General features: G+C 38.5%; 1 protein-coding gene across 2 annotated transcripts in view; it reads right to left on the minus strand.

Annotated features, from left to right (window-relative positions):
* The window catches only part of dgkb (diacylglycerol kinase beta), a 271,623-nt gene that overhangs the window by 170,742 nt on the left and 79,909 nt on the right, over positions 1–20,972 (minus strand). For both annotated transcript variants that reach the window (XM_031903168.1, NM_001102744.1), the window contains 1 exon segment: positions 15,114–15,212. In XM_031903168.1, coding sequence (XP_031759028.1) covers positions 15,114–15,212 — 99 coding nt within the window.

The raw sequence follows: 20,972 nt of genomic DNA on the forward strand, positions 1-20,972 counted from the left end.
ACCCAATAGGATTGTTTTGCATCTAATAAGGATTATTTATATCTTAGTTGGGATCAATTACAAGGTACTGTTTTATTACTACAGAGAAAAAGGAAATCAGTTTTAAAATTCCGAATTATTCAATTAAAATAGAGTCTTTGGGAGTGGGTTTTCCGTAATTCGGAGCTTTCTGGATAACGGGTTTCCGGATAAGAGATCCCATACCTGTAATAGGAACGAATGTTTATGTTTTGGTTGCAAAAGTCTAATTTAAATTTTGAAGAAGATAATGTTGCCTCAATTACATAACTTGCCTGGTGCAATGGAAACAAACTAGTCATAATATCCTTGCTTGGAAAAAATTGTAATTGATAGATATGTATCAGTCTGGTACAATTTTATTTTAGTAAAATATTATTTATTTCATGTATCTCCTGACAGTATTTAACCTTGTTAAAGCGTAGCACACTTATCTTGTACTGTGATTCAATTGCTACAAAGATTTTTAAATTGACTGACAGTCAACCTCATCATGAACTTTTATTATGTGCATGTAATTCTTAATTGGGTCCTATGAACAATAGCTGCCCTGAGTTATAGACTCTTTTTCTCACCATATAATTAGGATATAATTACCCACAGGATATCAGGATGATGTACAACCTTTCCACTAAACGTGCCCTCATTAAGAAACTAGTCTAAATGTACATTTATTCAATCAGTATGAATTAATTAAAATGTTACTGGAATAAAAGAGATAGCAATAAACTGTAGCTGACATCTATTAGGAGATTTGATAGCTGTGTCTAAGACCCGAAAAGTCATGTATATATGGCTACTAAAAAATGTAAAGACACAAAAAGGCAACATGTGAAAGTTAGGTTTTTCCTTTTCTTTTTTTTATTTATTAAAGAGCAAATTTATGAAAATTCCCATTGGGGAACTCAATAGTTTCTTAGCCGTCTGAATTTTAGAACTTTTATTGTTTACTGTCAAGAACTTTTCACACTGCACATATATCAAAGCAGTCAAATGTATTTTTTTTTTAATTAAAAAATAAATGCAATCTTGTTGTTTTGTCAACTTCATTGTAAAATCTTGCTCTCAAATGTTGGTAAATCTTGAATGTCAATTCAATCTACTCTGGTGGAGAAACCAAAACTCTCCGGAAAAATAATTTATATAATATACAGTATATTATTTTTACAATATTTGCAGTGAATATTTGCATTTCGCCATTGTTTCGCGAAACTTCAATTTTTGGTGGTTTAACGGTGAAGCGAAATGAGACAGATTCACTCATCACTAATAATATAAAAGCACAGCAACCAAATAAATTTAAGTATAAAAATAATGAAAATTTGTTTGCAATATTGCGGACAAAAGCAGCCAAACTAATTTTTGCATAGTATAAGAAAATGTAATTTTAAGCTACTTTCCAATAAACATTCATTATTAGGCACTTTTATACCTGATACAATTATGTGGCCTAATTCATGTTTTTGCAACAACATAATTTTTTGCAAATCCGCACTAGAATTTCTCCATGTGTTTTGCCTCGCTGGAAAAAAAAAGTGTTTACGGTTTCAATTGACTTCTACAAAATAAATTTTATTTGAGCCCTTGAGATTGTTTTTTTTTTTATAAAGCTCCAACAATTCAAGATTGGAAAAATAGTTAAAAAAAACTCAAATAACGGTAAAAAACGAATGTTGCTAAATCTTCCTCTAAGATTAAGGGGCCTATACATTAAAGTACAATTGAGTTGAGTTTTAGAACTGTGCGTATTTTCTGCAAAATGTTTGCTAATTTTCACAACTTTTTTGTACTTTGCGACAATTTGTGTGACAAAATCATATTTGTTGCAACATGTACGAAAGTTTTGTTATTCATTCAAGCTTCGGTATCGTGACTTTCCTTGGGCCAGGTTGGAGCTGCAGAGTGCTATTGAGCCCTATGGGAGACTTTCCTTGGGCCAGGTTGGAGCTGCAGAGTGCCATTGAGCATTATGGTCAGTATGGGAGCAACTGTTTTACCCGGTTGGTGCAGATACTGGAGACCTTGCATGGGGTATCCAACAGCATCCAGTGCACCTGAAGATTAAATGTGAAAATTGATTTGCCCAAGTACATGCAAAGGCAACGTTTGGGACCTCCGGACTTTTGCTTGAGAAAGGGTCCGGAGGGCCGAAAGTGCTCTTGCTGATGTACTTGGGTACAATTTTTCACGATTTACATGCTTCAGTGTGCTACGGATTTTTTTGCCTATTGAGCAATATGGAAGACTTTCCTTGGGCCAGTTGGAGCTGCAGAGTGCCATTGAGTCCTATGGGAGACTTTCCTTGGGCCAGGTTGGAGCTGCAGAGTGCCATTGAGCCCTATGGGAGACTTCTTGGGCCAGGTTGAGCTGCAGAGTCCATTGAGGTTCCTGGGCCAGGTTGGAGCTGCAGAGTGCCATTGAGCCTATGGGAGACTTTCCTTGGGCCAGGTTGGAGCTGCAGAGTGCCATTGAGCCCTATGGAGACTTTCCTTGGGCCAGGTTGGAGCTGCAGAGTGCCATTGAGCCCTATGGGAGACTTTCCTTGGGCCGGGTTGGAGCTGCAGAGTGCCATTGAGTCCTATGGGAGACTTTCCTTGTGTCAGGTTGGAGCTGTAGAGTGCCATTGAGCCCTATGGGAGACTTTCCTTGGGCCGGGTTGGAGCTGCAGAGTGCCATTGAGCCCTATGGGAGACTTTCCTTGGGCCAGGTTGGAGCTGCAGAGTGCCATTGAGTCCTATGGGAGACTTTCCTTGTGTCAGGTTGGAGCTGTAGAGTGCCATTGAGCCCTATGGGAGACTTTCCTTGGGCCGGGTTGGAGCTGCAGAGTGCCATTGAGCCCTATGGGAGACTTTCCTTGGGTCAGGTTGGAGCTGCAGAGTGCCATTGAGCCCTATGGGAGACTTTCCTTGGGTCAGGTTGGAGCTGCAGAGTGCTATTGAGCCCTATGGGAGGCTTTCCTTGGGCCAGGTTGGAGCTGCAGAGTGCTATTGAGCCCTATGGGAGGCTTTCCTTGGGCCAGGTTGGAGCTGCAGAGTGCCATTGAGCCCTATGGGAGACTTTCCTTGGGCCGGGTTGGAGCTGCAGAGTGCCATTGAGCCCTATGGGAGACTTTCCTTGGGCCGGGTTGGAGCTGCAGAGTGCCATTGAGCCCTATGGGAGACTTTCCTTGGGCCGGGTTGGAGCTGCAGAGTGCCATTGAGCCCTATGGGAGACTTTCCTTGGGCCGGGTTGGAGCTGCAGAGTGCCATTGAGCCCTATGGGAGACTTTCCTTGGGCCAGGTTGGAGCTGCAGAGTGCCACTGAGCCCTATGGGAGACTTTCCTTGGGCCGGGTTGGAGCTGCAGAGTGCCATTGAGCCCTATGGGAGACTTTCCTTGGGCCGGGTTGGAGCTGCAGAGGGCCACTGAGTCCTATGGGAGACTTTCCTTGGGCCAGGTTGGAGCTGCAGAGTGACATTGAGCCCTATGGGAGACTTTCCTTGGGCCAGGTTGGAGCTGCAGAGTGCCATTGAGCCCTATGGGAGACTTTCCTTGGGCCAGGTTGGAGCTGCAGAGTGCCATTGAGCCCTATGGGAGACTTTCCTTGGGCCAGGTTGGAGCTGCAGAGTGCCATTGAGCCCTATGGGAGACTTTCCTTGGGCCAGGTTGGAGCTGCAGAGTGCCATTGAGCCCTATGGGAGGCTTTCCTTGGGCCAGGTTGGAGCTGCAGAGTGCCATTGAGCCCTATGGGAGACTTTCCTTGGGCCAGGTTGGAGCTGCAGAGTGCCATTGAGCCCTATGGGAGACTTTCCTTGGGCCGGGTTGGAGCTGCAGAGTGCTATTGAGTCCTATGGGAGGCTTCCAAAAACATGCACTGTAGGTTCAAAGTCAGAAAGTTTTTTGCACCATTTATGATCGTTCGGATACGAAAATTTCGGAACTTTCGCATCATACCACAATATTTTCGTACGACCACGGTGTGAATTTTCACGCAATTAACGCACATCAGAAATTTTCGTATACCATCCGAATTTTTCCCAAACGTACTTTTAAAAATCCGAAGTTTGGACTTTGATGAATCAGCCCCTTAGTGTACCAAAACTTTCCAGCAATATTATCCAAAAAATAAATGGAAGTTTGAGATTTTGTATGGAAATTATATGAAATTTATATGCACACGGATTTATTATCCTGATCAGCATTGATCAACTAATTACTGACTGTTCCTGTGTTTCATGATTCTGCTGACTGCCCTGACCTGTACCTGAATCTTGACTGCAATCTTGCTTTACCCTTTTGTAACCATGCTATTGGACTTTTGTCTAGTTGTTTCCCAGTGCCAGCTTACTCTTTGGGCCTTACTTTCTCATACAGACAACCTTAAAGACAGTAATATACATGGTATTAATCTACCGGTCATTTGAAATAAGGCGATACGGTAATGCAGGGCAGAATCCACTATGATCGATTGATCAATCCTAGCCTGGCTCCTTCCTATACAGAAGGAAGGCTGGGATCGATCAATCGATCGTTGCATAGTGGATTCTGCCCTGCATCGCCATATTTCAAATAACCGGAAGCCAAGTTTTAGCATGTATTTTCTAATAAAGCATTCAAAGTAATAAATGGTGTGCTGGATAGGGAAATTATTGGGGCAGGGTAGAATAGATTTTTTACTTTTTTAGTGTTACTTTAACCTTTTGTACTTAAGCATAAATGATCCCCTCTAATTTCCCCACCTGGCAAACTTACAATCTAATATCTTTGTGTTGAAGTAATGTTTGTTTAAAGTCTATCTATCTATATATACATACATACATATATAAAGAAAAGTATTGTTTTTATACACATTTATCCAGATGTCATGTTCTTCGACATTTACAATTTATTTCATGCATTTCAGTATGTAAGGACATTGTTATCTCCACTGAGGCAGAAACTGATCATTATTATAGACTCTATCTTCAGGTAGCTGTCGCTCCAGTTCACTTTGATTGCGTCTTTGAATTTATTCTTGAACGCATTCCAAATTTTTTTTTTTAAAAATGCAATAAAATTAGTCCCATCAGTTTACAATTAATACATCCCGGGTTTATTGCTTTTTTAAAACCATTCAACAATCATTAGATGATCTGGTAACGCTAAGCATAAGTGTATTATGCGCTTGGTTTTAAGTGAATGAGCTGACACTTCCACTTTTGGTAAATTAATGTGCTTTTTCCATCATCGCATTAGATTATTGTGCTGTTGCTTACTGAAATTGTGAGATATATGCCTTGTCTAAATCTCTATTAGCATTGCTAAGTATTGCACTACAGAGTGCCATACCTCACCTTTAATAAAAGGAACCTATGAAAGTGCATGGCACAGCATGCTTTTTATTTATTTGTTTTTATACATGATAATAAGCATGATCAATAATTTTAAGCTATTAGTCTTTAAGTGGAGGTTCAAAATTGCAAGGGTAACTAATAGTTTGACTCATAATACATATGTTTACTTTCACCTTGTAGTAAAATTATGGCTGACTAGTTTTTTTACTTCAACAAACCGAAGTTCTTGCCCGTTCCCTAAAGCTGTCTTGTCCTCCATTTTCGTTTTCTGTGTTGTTTTTTTTTTTGCAAAAACACTTCACACACTACTGTTATAAGAAAGACATTAGTAATCTAGAATCTAAACTATTTTTTTTAACTTTGACAGAAGTTCTTGATTTTGCTATTTAAGAATGAGAAGCTGCTTTATAAAGGGAGACATAGTTGTATTCAAAGTTATATGTTATAACTAGGTGAAGGAAGCAGATAGGGCATATCTTGTCAAAGGGATTATTTTAAAACCAGAATATTTAATGCATGTAAAGCATACAAGTCCCTTTGAAAGTTGGGTAACAGGGTGCCAAGAGGCTGAACTATTGCAGTCACAGTGATACAGTATGACAGGAGTTGGGGGGTTTGTAATGGGAGTCACAGAAAGATTGTGTGGCTGGAAATATGGAGGGGTTGTAAAAATTATTAGTGCGGTGTTGGATTAACTGCTGACTGCCATCCCCGGCATTTTCTGTGTTAACTATACATTGCTTATGGATATATCCCTGATACAGGTACTGTTGGTTTTACAATCTTGGGCAGGATAAGGGTTAAGGACTGACAGCTGTTACCTGGAAGATTTTAAAATTTGGATAGAAAACCAAGAAATTGTGACCTGCACTGCAGGGATATTTTGTTTTTGATGAGAAGCTTTGATGATATTCATTGATGGGTTTTGGATCACTGTTATTCCTTGTGTTTGTAATTCATGATCAAGTATCCGGTATATAACTCTGCTTTTGGCTAGGGTAGGCAATTCTATATTGATGTTGCTGCAAGGCAATGCAATAGAGGTTATAGTAAACCAAGAACTGGTTTGCAATGGCACAGTAACTCCTGTTTTAAAATACTTTTTTAGCTGATAAGAGCCCCCCAAAAAGAAACGTTTTTCAAAAACTAAAATTCAGCTTCAGTCCTGGAAATTTCATTCTCTCCCTTTATATCCAAGAAAATCTCTCTCAAAGCATATGGAGAATTATCTAAACTTCACCTATCTTGTTCATGAAATAATACTATTTTGTGGATACAATTACATACTGTATGTAATATCTTAAGTAGAATCTGTACTTCTACAAATATGTATTTAATCATCATACTATTATGTCAAGAAATATTTTTGCAGTATGTCAAAAGCTTTTAATGCTTATGTAAGTCAAATTGCTGCTAATAGGTATACAAATAGCAAATGAATTTCTATTAAAGAGAATAATCTAATGCTGTAATCCTAACTATACTTGTACTACATAATTCTTGTATCTGATTATATATTATCTTATAAGAATGCATGTATGATAAAACCAATAAACCTTAAAAGTAAAATTAAAATTCCTTTTTTCCCTTACAATATTGTAGTTTTGTGAGTCTTGGGTGAGTGGTGTACAATCAGGTTCATGTGCATGGCAGATGAAAGCGTTGAAAGTAGAAATATTTATTTTTCAGAAACCAAGTAACACTTGACATCTTGGCAGCATAAGGTGCTGATGTGTAAAGCCTGTAATTTTGCATGATTTACTTCATGAGAAATTAGATCACATGCAAAAGCATTGTACTGACAGGTGATATTTATCATAACTATAAGGAGAAATACCAGATATCGAAGTGACTAAACAACTTGTGAAATCTCCACATGCTGACTGCAGGGAAGACCAAAACTTACAATGTGTTCTTTTTCAACTAAAAAGAACACACTTTTTTTCAATTCATATGGCTTAAACCCTGCAAGGAAAGTGGGCTATGCAAATATAAAAGAAGACCTAAGGTGGCCATACACTATAAGATTCACTTGTTTGGCCACTTTGCCAAGCCAGCGGACCTTTCCTCCATATTACCCACCTAAGGCGGCCAATATCTTTCTAATGCTTAGGACCATAGCATTACAATGAAGGGCATAGGAGCAATCAGAGTGAGGACTCCATCTATGAACTGATATGGCCCTCAATCCATCTAAATATCAGTTGGGGGGGGGCCCGTGAGCAGGTCCCATACATGGGCAAATAAGCCCATATAAATAAGGACCCAAATCGGCAGCTTAACTCTGCCCCTGTATGGCCACCTTTAGATGGCAATGGTTATTTTTCTTACCACCTTTAACTATCTTAACATTATAATTCATGTTTCTTTTTAACAATGTGCTTTCCTTTTACACCTCTTAAATACTCCAATCAGGGCCAAGTTTAAAGTTGTAAATCAGCTGAAAGGTGAAAAACTGAAAAATCACCTTTCTACACGTCATTAAATTAATATGCTTTCAGCGTTTCTTTTTTTGCCAAACACTTCAATCTAACATTTTTCCAAAAATTATAATTATTTCCTCTTTCTCTTCTCTCGCCTATACCAGCTCAAATTCTTTCCAATGTGCCTTTCTCTGCTTCAGCTTTCATTCCAACTCATCAAAACTTTCAATTTATTCCACCATCTTCCAAACCATCAAACTTCCTTCACTAGATTTCTTTCCTACTTTGTACAGCACACAACATTTGTGTCTTGAGAGACTTACCTTGCAGTCCTTGTGTATCACATTAAATTGTGGAACTAATTATTTACTTATTTACTTAGTTATATCTTAGGTATATATTTATTTATTGAATATATATCCAGGGGCTCATTAACTAACAAAGATAAACTGTCCCAAAGCAATTAATAATAGCTCTTAATCAATCAGAAATTAAATACCAATATGAAGCTCTTATTTCTTGCTATAGACAATTACATGCATCCCCGCTTAACAACTATGTAGTAGGGAAGAGCAAACATTTTCACCCTGTACAGTTTTGTGGCAAAATCCCTCATTTCAGCCACAGTGAATTTCTTTAAAATCTACACTAAAATGTTGCCATGCTTTCTGTTTCCCTTTAAGAAAACGATAACTTGCCTTTTACATCAACCAGTGCGATGAGAACCTACCTCAACCCAGTCCTGGCACAGGTCTGAAAGAAACCGGCAATATGTGAACTTCTCTAACAGTGCTGGGCAATGTATACACTATAGCATGTTACTGGAATGTAATTTAGGTATCTCCCTGACTTCAATTCATTCTGTCAAAATGTTGTAATTTTACAACATTTTCTGCAGTTTCAATAATGTTTCTGCAAGCAATGTGCCACAAGTTCTCATTTCACTTGTATGTAGATATTGTTTTTTTCTGATTATTGCAAACAGTATCTATCATGGTCACTAACACTAAATAAAAAGCTCATGTATGAGACTGGTAAATTGTGCCCTTTTCTCACTGGCAGTCCCCTAGTTATTTGGAGAGCTATAAAGGGTCCTTAAAATAATGGGAGGTAAGTCCCTTTTACTGGGTAATAGCATGACCCTTTGCAGCTCACAGTTTGGCCATAAGTTGGCACTGTGATATAGTATAAAATGCTTAGCAGCCATGTGGCAGGAGGCCATTTTGTGAAAGCTTTCCCTGAGCAAGCAGGTGGGGAGATTGTGACGAACCTGGGTACCAGGTAGGCCCAGACAGGTCAGGCAGCTCCTGTTATAGGTCACACTAGGCGTGACAGATAGTTAGGGCTAGCTAGTCAGGAGCTTCTGGCTTCGACAAGGATTGTAGAGGTATTATTATCCCGGATGTACTGCTGCCCAGAGTAGGGTTACCAGTGTACAGACCTAGGGATAGATAGTGAATAGCCTTGGTTCCACTGGGAGCACATAACCTGAAAGCTGGGGGTAATCTATTGTGCCCTGTGGGGAGATAGTCATTGTGACCAATTGTCGTGAGTACTGCCTGACCTGTGAGATGCTAAATGCCTACACGTTGTACCTGTTGTGAGTAGAGTTACTGCACAGAGTCACACAACAACCTGGCCTCCATATGAAGCGAGGGCTTGCGCCTGAGAGAATCAGTCTCATACTGGGTGATATATGGTGTGGTTTATGGTAAGCATCAGGATCTAATTTACCATAAGCTTACACTCTGCACAAAGTGACCATCACCATTTCTGGTGAAACCAAAGCAAATTCATTCTTTCATGTCTTTCATGTAATTTCAGGTGAAAAATACAAAATTGCAAAGACCCAAAGCACTTTTATATTTCTGGGTTATACAGTAGTAGTCTCTAGCAAAGCTAGAAGATTTCCAATAATCTTTTTAGGATATTAGATGCCACTCCTAGTTTGTTCTATTTGGTCTATCACTCTTCATTATGTCTTGCCATCTTTTCATTACAACCATTTCAGAGAAACATGTACCATTCTCATATACTGTATTATACCAAACTTGGTTAGAGAGAAAGACTCTCAGAATCCCTAGCTGAGTATTATTTACTAGGACATACCATTTAGCGATGAACAAATTAAGAGAAATCTAACTTCAGACTGAAGCATAGTCATTTCTGTAGGCAATTCATTGTCAAACATTTTATGACTGATCTGTGACATATTGAGACCTACTTATTCAAAATGGGAATACAATCTTGCCTGTGTCCTTAATTAAATTTAACAAACTTGTGTATTGTGAACTATAATGATGTTCACATTACATTTATTAATGAATAAACTCCTTACTTTTCCATTGTTTAAAAATATTATTTTCCCAAAATAATGGAAATTTGGCTTTAATGGTCATTTGGTCTTTGTTGTACTGGGCAGGAAGTGCTATTTTATGACCTGTGAGTGGTTGAGGAGTTTCTTCCAGTTGCCTCTCCTGTTCTGAATATGGAGTTGAAAAAGTAAGCTGTTCCACAAACAAATAATTTCTAAGCTGCAAATATTTAAAAACTTGACAAAACATTTATCTATCGAGTTATCTAGTTAGGACTTCCAAGTGCTATTGATTGCTCTAATTTTACAGTTGCTTTCCATCTGCTGGAAGCTAATAAAATCCTCGGTCTCTGCTTGGCTCATTTCTAAATATAATTAATAAAAGTTTAGCAATCAGTTTATTCATGTTGAAATGTACCAGAAAGGAGATAGAAATCTTCCTGCATCAGTTCTATTAAAACAACATAACCCCCCCCCCCCCCACCTCAGTTTCCCATATCTCCATTTGCTGGCAGCTTGATACAGTACCCAACAGGTTTGCACCTAAACACTTGTACCTTCATAATTCCTATTTTGTAATGTGATTACTGAAGTGGTCTGGGGGCATCTTGGACGTGTCTACTATGTCCTGGGTCCATCCCTGTTCTGCCCCTGCTCCACCCACACTGCCCCTGCTCCACCTATCCTGCTGTGCTCTCTGCTCCATTACTTTGCATGATATTAGTAGGGATGCACCGAATCCAGAATTGAAGTGAAAACATTTTTGCCACGCGCTGCTCACGCTGACTTTTACACCTTCCGGATCCTAATTAGCATTTGCTAATTAGGATTAGGTTCGGTATTCGCCCAAATCCCTTGGGATGGATTCGGGGGTTCGGCCAAACCCAAAAAACTGGGTTCGGTGCATCCCTAATATTAGTAGACTTTGGTAAATATTTGAATTTCAATGTAGGGGGTAAGTTTGGTTTTAGGGGAAATTACTGACAGTGAAAATTGACCTGTTATTGTGGGAGATGGGCTTAAATTAAAAATATAGCATTGCCCTGCTCTGCAGCAACTCTGCTCTCTGTTCTCTGGCTCAGAAAGGGAGATGTAACTTTCATTCCAATGAAGGAAAAAGAGTCCTATCAGGAGGAAGAGACATAGCAAGGACATGTGCTACAGCACTTCACTATCTTAGCCTGGTAGTTAGTCTGGTAGCTTTAACATACATTTTGTGTAGCCCTAACTGGACTAGGCTGCAGGACTGCAAATGCTACTTTTACTTCTGTGTCACTTTTATATGTAAGAAATGACATTATTTTAACAGTAATGGTGCTCCCTGAATGCCAATTTACGTACAGGTTCAAACCCCATCTTTTACATGCAATTTACTGATCTTTCACTTCCAGCCATCTATTGCTGATGAGCACCAGTAATATAAACATCTCTCTTTTAAATCTGTCTATATGTTTCTGTTTTTGGAACGATATGTTAAGCACAGTTGTCTGAACTCATCATGTAAGTCATACCCCCTAACTGTCCCGCTTTATGTGGGACTGTCCCGGTTTTTATAGCACGTTCCGTAATAGATTACGGAAATGTTGGACATTCTTTGAACTATCCGGGACAGCAGGATGTGCTGGCTGGAGCCAGGCGCTCCTGCTCCTTGTGTGGCTCTTGCTCCTTATGCGGCTACTTGTGCAGCGGCGACAGGCCCTTTTATAAGGTTGTGCCCCGTGTGTACTGACGTCACACATACGCACAGGGCGCAGAAGAAAAAGGAGAGTCTATGGGGGCACTGTCTACGAGGGCTACTGTCTATGGGGCACTGTGTATGGGGGGTACTGTCTATAGGGGTAATTGGGGGCACTTTCTATGGGGGCATTGTGTATGGGGGGTACTTTCTATGGTGGCACTGTGTATGGGGGCTACTGTCTATGGGGTCAATTGGGGGCACTTTCTATGGGGGGTACTGTCTATGGGGGCAATTTCTATGGCGGCACTGTGTATGGGGGGTACTGTTTATGGGGGCACTGTGTATAGGGGGCACTGTCTATTGGGCCATTGGGGGCACTGTGTATGGGGGGGCAAAACTGGTACATTGTTATAACTCACTTATAACTGACTGCCTTCTCTCTATATTTGTATTTTATATGTAGGAGTTATTATATTGTTTTCCTTAGGTAGTACAGTATGAGGGTATAGCACATTTTGCGTCTGAACCCACCATTTCAACTATATAAAAGTAGTATTTTTTTTAAATGGGGTGTGGTAATTGGGGCGTGGCCACAAAAATGGGCAGGGCCACGCTGCACACGCCAAATCTTTTTGTCCCTCTTTTCATTTTTCAAATGTTGGGAGGTATGATGTAAGTAGGCAATTAAAATAAATGTGTATAAAGTACTGATAGAGATACCATCATGTATATAACCTGTAGAAATGAATGCACGAGATGGGAACCAAATAATACAAGAGGTATTATCAAAGAGGTATAAATCAAATTATATTTATTATAATTATTTTAATTTTTATTATAATTTATTATTTTCCCCCCACAATGCAGCATTTTCCCAAAATTTCAGTATCATTGCAGTTGTAAATAGACGATTCTTTTGAGCAACTGTGCAGCACCTACTGAAACTGCATCCAATTTGGCAAAATGACAGCAACTGCGGCACATTTTGTCACCAATCAGACGCACTTGCATGGAAGTCAGCCTGGCATCATTTCTGTTGTTCAGCTAAATGTCTGCATCCGATTCTTTAAGCACAACAGTGTTCCAAGTATTGACACTGGGTATGAAGGGACCCTGGAGCTACTGCCTGGTCAGAAGGAGGCATTAGTTTTAGGCAGTGAAATAATGTCAAGGAAGCAGACAGGGGAGCCCAGGGTCTGCTGCACGGAAATCTTGCCTCCCAAGCAACTTTCTAAAAAAAATTTGGGTGTCTGTGTCTATAGGTGCAGCAGTACTAGATTTGTAAGGGAAGCCAGGAAGGACTGAGTGGCACCAAACGCACCTATATAGAAGTGCAAGGAGTGCATTTTGACGCAAGTAACTTTACGCACAATCAAACTGTGGGGAAATTGTGTGGAACACAACTGCGCCTGGGGGCATAAATTAGCACTAGATTATACATTTTAAAAAAGTATCCAGCGCAGATTGCAGGCTACCTGCATAATTATTGTATTTAGTGGAAAAATAATGATCCAGCTCCCTCTGCTGCTGATTTTCATAATTGCAATAATTTTTCAGGTATACTATCCACATAAATACTTATATATATATATATTACTGTTAAGTTCCCTATTCACCACTTTTTGTGATTAAAAGATGTTAAAAGATAGGCACAGCAATTAAAGGCACAGAGAGAAAGAAGTCCGATTACACCTATGCTTTTCTGCTAACAGCACTAAATATAAATAACGGTATACCATTCAGATACATTTAAAGCTAGTAATTAGGAGATTTGATTTACCAACTGTTTCCTGACACTAAAAATGAGAACAAAATAAAGAAGCTGAGCGATTACAGTTTATGTCAGAAAACACACAAAGATACAGATTAAATTTAAGAACTATGATGGTTGACCTTGTCTTGTTAATTATTTCATAACGGAGTCAGAGAATGTCTGTTGTTGGTTACAAAAAAACATCTAGTAAGTAATAAGATTTGCTCATCAAAATTACTTCCTCCACAAGCAATGTTTTTCTTTCTCAGTAACACACAATGAACTCCAGATATGCAAAATGCTGTGTGTCACATACGTATTCATTTAATCAGCTGTCCCAATGACTTCCCCAAGGGTCTCTGCAAAGGATACTGTACATTGCATGAAGCCCTCGTGACACTATCATTGCACGCATAATTGTAACGCATCGGCATTGCTCAAATGCTCTTGACATTTGCTACTGTAAATATGATTATATTGAACATCATTATTATTATATATTTCAATGGAGTTCAGATAGTTTTTATTACTATTATTTATGAAGTCATAATAAGGTAAAAATCAATGATTTTCACTTACACTGCTAAAATATGTCATGTGTTTTTATAATATTAGTATTTGGCATTTACAGTACAAAAATGTCAATACACAAATTATTCTTATAGTTTTATAGTATTTCTATTATAGTATTTAGTATCTGAAGTTTAGTACCAGGCCACAGGAATTATACTTACTATATATATACTGTTTATAGGCACCCAGGCAGCTGCTGTTCTGTGAAGAGAAGAGTGCTTCTTCCAGTACTATCTATCTTTAATCTATCTTTTAGATAGATTATAGTTTAGTACGAAACTACATAAGAGATATTTATATATATATATATATATATATATATATATATATATATATATATATATATATATATACTAATTCAGTTGCTATCTTGATTTTTTATATTATAGAATTTAATATATTCTACCAAACACTAACTATATACATATATATGTGTGTGTGTGTGTGTGTGTAGTCATTGTATGTTCTTGGCATCGTAAAGGAAAATTAAAATAGACAGATTTAGCTTTATTGTTTCATTTTCTTTATTACACATATTTATCATCATTATGTTATTTAGCCATTGTTGGAAAAATGGCTGGCTCTCTGTACCGCAATTAATTAGTGTGCTTAAAAATATGAACTACATAATGCTGCATGGACAGTGTCATTATTCAAAGTAACCTCTGGATGAAAGATCTCTGCATTGCAGATATGCAATGTGCACCTAAAGCAAGAAGTGACCATAAGAATACCTTTATCTTTCTGGGAAGTTGGATCTTTAAAAGACGTAAAATGTTAAAGTGACCTGCTATATAATTTCTGGTAAGTACTCTATAAGTAATAAAACTGAATCATCCTCTGTTACAGACTAGCCAGATAAAATGTAACTGTCTTTTGTTTTAGAAAATAGCAGCAAAAGAAATCTGTGTGTTTGTACACAAAAATGTCTATGGAAGAGACAGATAGATAGGTTCTAGAGATATTGCCAGAAGGGAGAGATTAAAAACAATTACTGTGCCCTTTATTCATCCAGAAATATTAGAATTTAGTCACAGACTTACCAATACAACAGGGCAGATCGTTGTAGGAGGTAAAATGTGATCCTTCAGTGGTCCGCAGTCACATTCAGGTTTAAGATGAGAAGCGCATTTATTGTGAAGCTAAAGGAAAAAGATAAGATTTTTAACTTATAGAATGACCCTACCTCCAGCTGTAAATTGCTGTATACAAAGTTTCGACTCCCCATTCTAAAATATTCAGTTGATCAGATTTACAAATCTGAACATTCCAAAAAGTTCACCCATGTTACTTTATTAAAAGATTTCATTTTACACACTTTCAGTGGTGCAGCTATACAGGAAGCAGACCCTGAGGTTGCATGGGAGCCCACGGGGTCTGCTTCCACTTTAGGTGTAAAGAAATAACCTCTTCCCAGCCACTCTCCCACCTGAAAGTGAGCGTCGGGGTGCAGGGGACGGAGCATGTGGGCAGGGTGGGCAGTAGGGTTTGAAGTGTGCACGGGTTCCCCTCCTCTTCCTGGGTGGGAACATGCACTGTGTATGAAATAAATGTGACCTGTTGCATGGATGCTAACTGTACATGCTGTACATGGGTTGTAATGTCACACCAAAGCCTACTCCATTAGCTGGTAACACAAGGTACGCTAATAATCAGAGTGGCTAAATCAGCTATATTCCCTCATAATAAACACTCATACTCATGCAAATCGCCCTCTCATGTACAAATTTTTGTGCATTTAGGGGAAAACTTGGCAAACAACCATTTGCGAAAAAAAAAATATTCACTGTGCAAACTTTATTAATGACCCCCTCTGTGTCTTGCACCTCACAAACCAAAGTAGGCACAAATAGAAAACTGGTGCGTGACACAGGTATAGACCTAGACACAAGCTGATCTGTGAATGGCATTTTGATGGGAGCAATTCTGCAACCAAAAATGATTTTGTACAACTAGAATTTTTCTTATACTGTACATACAATATAGACACATTTGGAGTGTTTATTTATTTAAAATGATAATGCTATTTTCTGTTCGGCCTTGCAAGAGTTGTAAGGGTTTGCTGTGTGATTTCAAATGTTTTATTATTGAAAATAATGTTTTTGAAAGGTTCGGGTGAGATTTAGTGGGGTAACAGTAAGGCTAAGCCCTGTAAACCCTCCCTGGCCCCTCCTGACACTGCCTGGTTACATCCCTGCTCCCTACAGCTTGCATTCAGGTAGGGGAGCAGGCCATAGAGGGGGATTTTCTTTCCCTGTCCACTGGGCCCCCTGCGACAACAGGTCCTGCTTCCTCTATAGTTACACCACTGGTGAGATTAAAACATGTTCAATTGGGGCAAACTAAGTCACCACCACTGGGACATGATTTAAATAAAAATGGACTGTATGGGAGTTTTTTAATAAATATATGGCAAGAACCACTGTGCATAATTGTTCTGAAGACCCAAGCAGTTCATAATGTACCTCCATGGTTTCAGTTCCTTTGCAGCCTCACCCACAGCTGATGCATCTGAACAGAAGTGACTACGGTGCAGACATATACAGTACATTTTTTCATATAACACATAATGAATATAATGCATATAATGTATATAGAGGATTATATGATTATGAAATTCATTTAATTAAGTGAGATACATCTTGAATATATGTTAAGTGAAGATTAATTTGCTAATGCTGCATTAACCCTTGGAAAGTAGCTTAAGCAAAAAATACTGTTTGGTTGCTTGTCAGATGCCATAGAGATGTGATTAATTCATTATAGAATCTGAACAAATCCCTAATCGTTATATAAGTCTGAAGCTAGAAATGGCTGGACAAGACTTACACACATCATTGAAACAGCTGTTTTTAAAATAAAAATAAAATAAAATAAATTGGCTTTGACTCAACTTGTAAGATGAAATTTATCTCAATTTAAAGTGGAAAGACAATAGTTTAACCCAAGACATTGTACCTGCCTTCCGCCCACCCCTTCCTCCCCGATCAGCACATTTGTACGACAATCCGCAGGCTGGGGTATCCCCCAGTAACTCCAGCACTGAATTTAGTATCCAGCTGCTGGGGGAATTTTTTTGTAAACCTTTTACATACAGTATATACAAACCGGATTCCAAAAAAGTTGGGACACTAAACAAATTGTGAATAAAAACTGAACGCAATGATGTGGAGGTGCCAACTTCTAATATTTTATATTAGTTTATATAAGTTTAAACTGAGAAAATGTACCATTTTAAGGGAAAAATATGTTGATTCAGAATTTCATGGTGTCAACAAATCCCAAAAAAGTTGGGACAAGTAGCAATAAGAGGCTGGAAAAAGTAAATTTGGGCATAACGAAGAGCTGGAAGACCAAATAACACTAATTAGGTCAATTGGCAACATGATTGGGTATAAAAAGAGCTTCTCAGAGTGGCAGTGTCTCTCAGAAGCCAAGATGGGTAGAGGATCACCAATTCCCACAATGTTGCACAGAAAGATAGTGGAGCAATATCAGAAAGGTGTTACCCAGCGAAAAATTGCAAAGATTTTGCATCTATCATCATCAACTGTGCATAACATCATCCGAAGATTCAGAGAATCTAGAACAATCTCTGTGCGTAAGGGTCAAGGCCGTAAAACCATACTGGATGCCCGTGATCTCCGGGCCCTTAAACAACACTCCACCACAAACAGGAATGCTACTGTAAAGGAAATCACAGAACGGGCTCAGGAATACTTCCAGAAACCATTGTCAGTGAACACAATCCACCGTGCCATCCGCCGTTGCCAGCTGAAACTCTACAGTACAAAGAAGAAGCCATTTCTAAGCAAGATCCACAAGCTCAGGCGTTTTCACTGGGCCAGGGATCATTTAAAATGGAGTGTGGCAAAATGAAAGACTGTTCTGTGGTCAGACGAGTCACGATTCGAAGTTCTTTTTGGAAATCTGGGACGCCATGTCATCCGGACCAAAGAGGACAAGGACAACCCAAGTTGTTATCAACGCTCAGTTCAGAAGCCTGCATCTCTGATAATATGGGGTTGCATGAGTGCGTGTGGCATGGGCAGCTTGCATGTCTGGAAAGGCAGCATCAATGCAGAAAAATATATTCAGGTTCTAGAACAACATATGCTCCCATCCAGACGTCATCTCTTTCAGGGAAGACCCTGCATTTTTCAACAAGATAATGCCAGACCACATTCTGCATCAATCACAACATCATGGCTGCGTAGGAGAAGGATCCGGGTACTGAAATGGCCAGTCTGCAGTCCAGATCTTTCACCTATAGAGAACATTTGGCGCATCATAAAGAGGAAGGTGCGACAAAGAAGGCCCAAGACGATTGAACAGTTAGAGGCCTGTATTAGACAAGAATGGGAGAGCATTCCTATTCCTAAACTTGAGAAACTGGTCTCCTCGGACCCCAGACGTCTGTTGAGTGTTGTAAGAAGAAGGGGAGATGCCACACAGTGGTGAAAATGGCCTTGTCCCAACTTTTTTGGGATTTGTTGACACCATGAAATTCTGAATCAACATATTTTTCCCTTAAAATGGTACATTTTCTTAGTTTAAACTTTTGTTCCGTGATTTATGTTCTATTCTGAATAAAATATTAGAAGTTGGCACCTCCACATCATTGTATTCAGTTTTTATTCACAATTTGTTTAGTGTCCCAACTTTTTTGGAATCCGGTTTGTATATATATGTTTGTGTTTGTACATTTATGTACGTTTGTGCGTAAGTCACTTAAAGTTGCTGGCAGGAGGAAACTTTGCACAACTTCAGAAAAACTAAAGCAATGCGTAGGCCTTTCCAAATGTGATTCCCTGCAGTAGCAAAGATCTATCGCAAGCAATTAATTTCTCCATGGGAAATTACCCTTACCAGTACAGGACAACAGTATATAATTATATTTACATTACTTTATAACAAGCATTTTTTACCTTGGATGTGCATAATAATTTATCTAATATACTGTATATCATATTATGCCTTTAGGACTGATGGTGCTATTTGGAGGAGGAGGGTCACAAAGAAAGATCGCAGATAGTAAGTATAGGAGGAACATCTCTAAATGAAGTAACACAGGGCTGCCGGTTGTGAATAGTGGCAAAGCAGATCATATGTCAGAATATAAATACAAATATGTAATCAGGCCTTTGATTTCTTTTAAAGGGGGAGCTGTATATTCTTCTGAGGAAATGCTAGTTGTGCAGCAAATTCCATATTCAGTTAAAACTCTCAGGTATGGATATCCTTACCTTTTTTTTAATAATCTCTTATCCTTCTACATTCAGGGCAGGATGTAAAGTGCAAAAAACATGGGGGTTTGCTCTGTTTTTTTTGCACTTTGCCCTAAACATAATAAATGACCCCCATCATTAGCTATGGACAAAAATCACATTATTCCATTAAAAAAAGTAATTATAATATACAGGTATAGGATGTATTATGCAGAATTTTTTTGTGTTTTGTGTTTTTCTGGATAAGGTTTTGTAATTTGGATCTCCATTTCTTAAGTTGAACTAAAATATACAGGATATTACCAATAGATGATATGGCAAATATTTATCAGGTTTAAAGGAACTGGCATTAATTCACATGAGGAATTGATTTGAAACTACCTGAATCATGGTGTCTGGCTAAGTTTCTATGTTACTTGTGAAAATCTAGGTCATTCTCATATTATTTTCAGTGACTCAGCTGTGATTCTGTGACCAGGATTGCCACAATTCATGAACATTCCAAATTACACCAATCAAATATGTATGGCTTCTACAGAACACTGGGTTAAGTAATATTTAAAGCATTATAAAACCCAACCTTTTTAGAAAATATTTATTCATTAAAATTTTATCTAAGCTTGGATGCTGATTTACTTGAATTTTGTATTCGATTGCTTTAACTTAACAAAGGCTGCATGTTAATAATCAAAGAGTTTGTTGCTTTGCTGAGTAGGTTTGAGTGAATGAACCAATTCATGCCATTTTGTACCCATGGCGGAGCCTGTAGAGGTTCTTTTGGGGCCAATATATTTATTGCAATGTCACAGAAAATAATAAGCCTGCCCTTGCCCCCGTCTTTGCCCATTTGTGACTTAAACAAGTCTTAATAGATTTTACCCTTCTACAGTATAATAATAGTTTGAAAGATACTTTCAGAGATTGTTGGCAATCTTCAAAATGTAGTTGGAAATGTAATTACTAATGTACCGGTGAACTTGGCTAAAAACTACTTCCAACAGGCTTTTGCTGCACGTTCCCTACAACACCAGATTTGCTTTGATTCTGATACAAAAAACCCAACATAACAGCATAGACCCAGTCTGAGACCAGCTTATAATGCGAATCACAACCATTTCTCCCTTTAAACTATGATATTGAACGTTAAATATTTGTACTTAATTTAATAAACCATTTGCCGGAGCTATGCTCAGGATCTATGCCACATACATCTTGCGTGGATAGGTTCTGGAAACCTCTATCTCAATATGAATAACATGACTGTGTTTCTGGTCCCATACAACATATTTGTGATGTTCTTTCTCCAGAAAATTGTGTTTTGTGTTCCAGTTTGCTTATTGGGGACTTGAAGAAGAAACGTTAGGACATTGCCTTTTTGTTAATGATTGAAGTTGAACTTCATTTTTAAGTTTCCTCAGTTTACCAGCTAACAAGTCTTTTAGGAATACCATATCATATGTTTGGTCCATGACAGTAGGTGTGTATCATTCAATAGTTTTCTACTGTGTAAGATGTTAGAAAACATATTTCACTAGTACATCTAATCTAGAAGCTAGGTAAAGGTAACAAAGGTAACTTTATATCTGTTGTTTTATGCAGTATGTAAAAACTTGATTTTGTATTCCAGACACTTACCTGTGTCATTTTAAATGACAAGCATAAACATATAAGCTG

Source organism: Xenopus tropicalis, chromosome 6, assembly GCF_000004195.4.
Source record: "Xenopus tropicalis strain Nigerian chromosome 6, UCB_Xtro_10.0, whole genome shotgun sequence".
NCBI classification, from domain to species: domain Eukaryota; kingdom Metazoa; phylum Chordata; class Amphibia; order Anura; family Pipidae; genus Xenopus; species Xenopus tropicalis.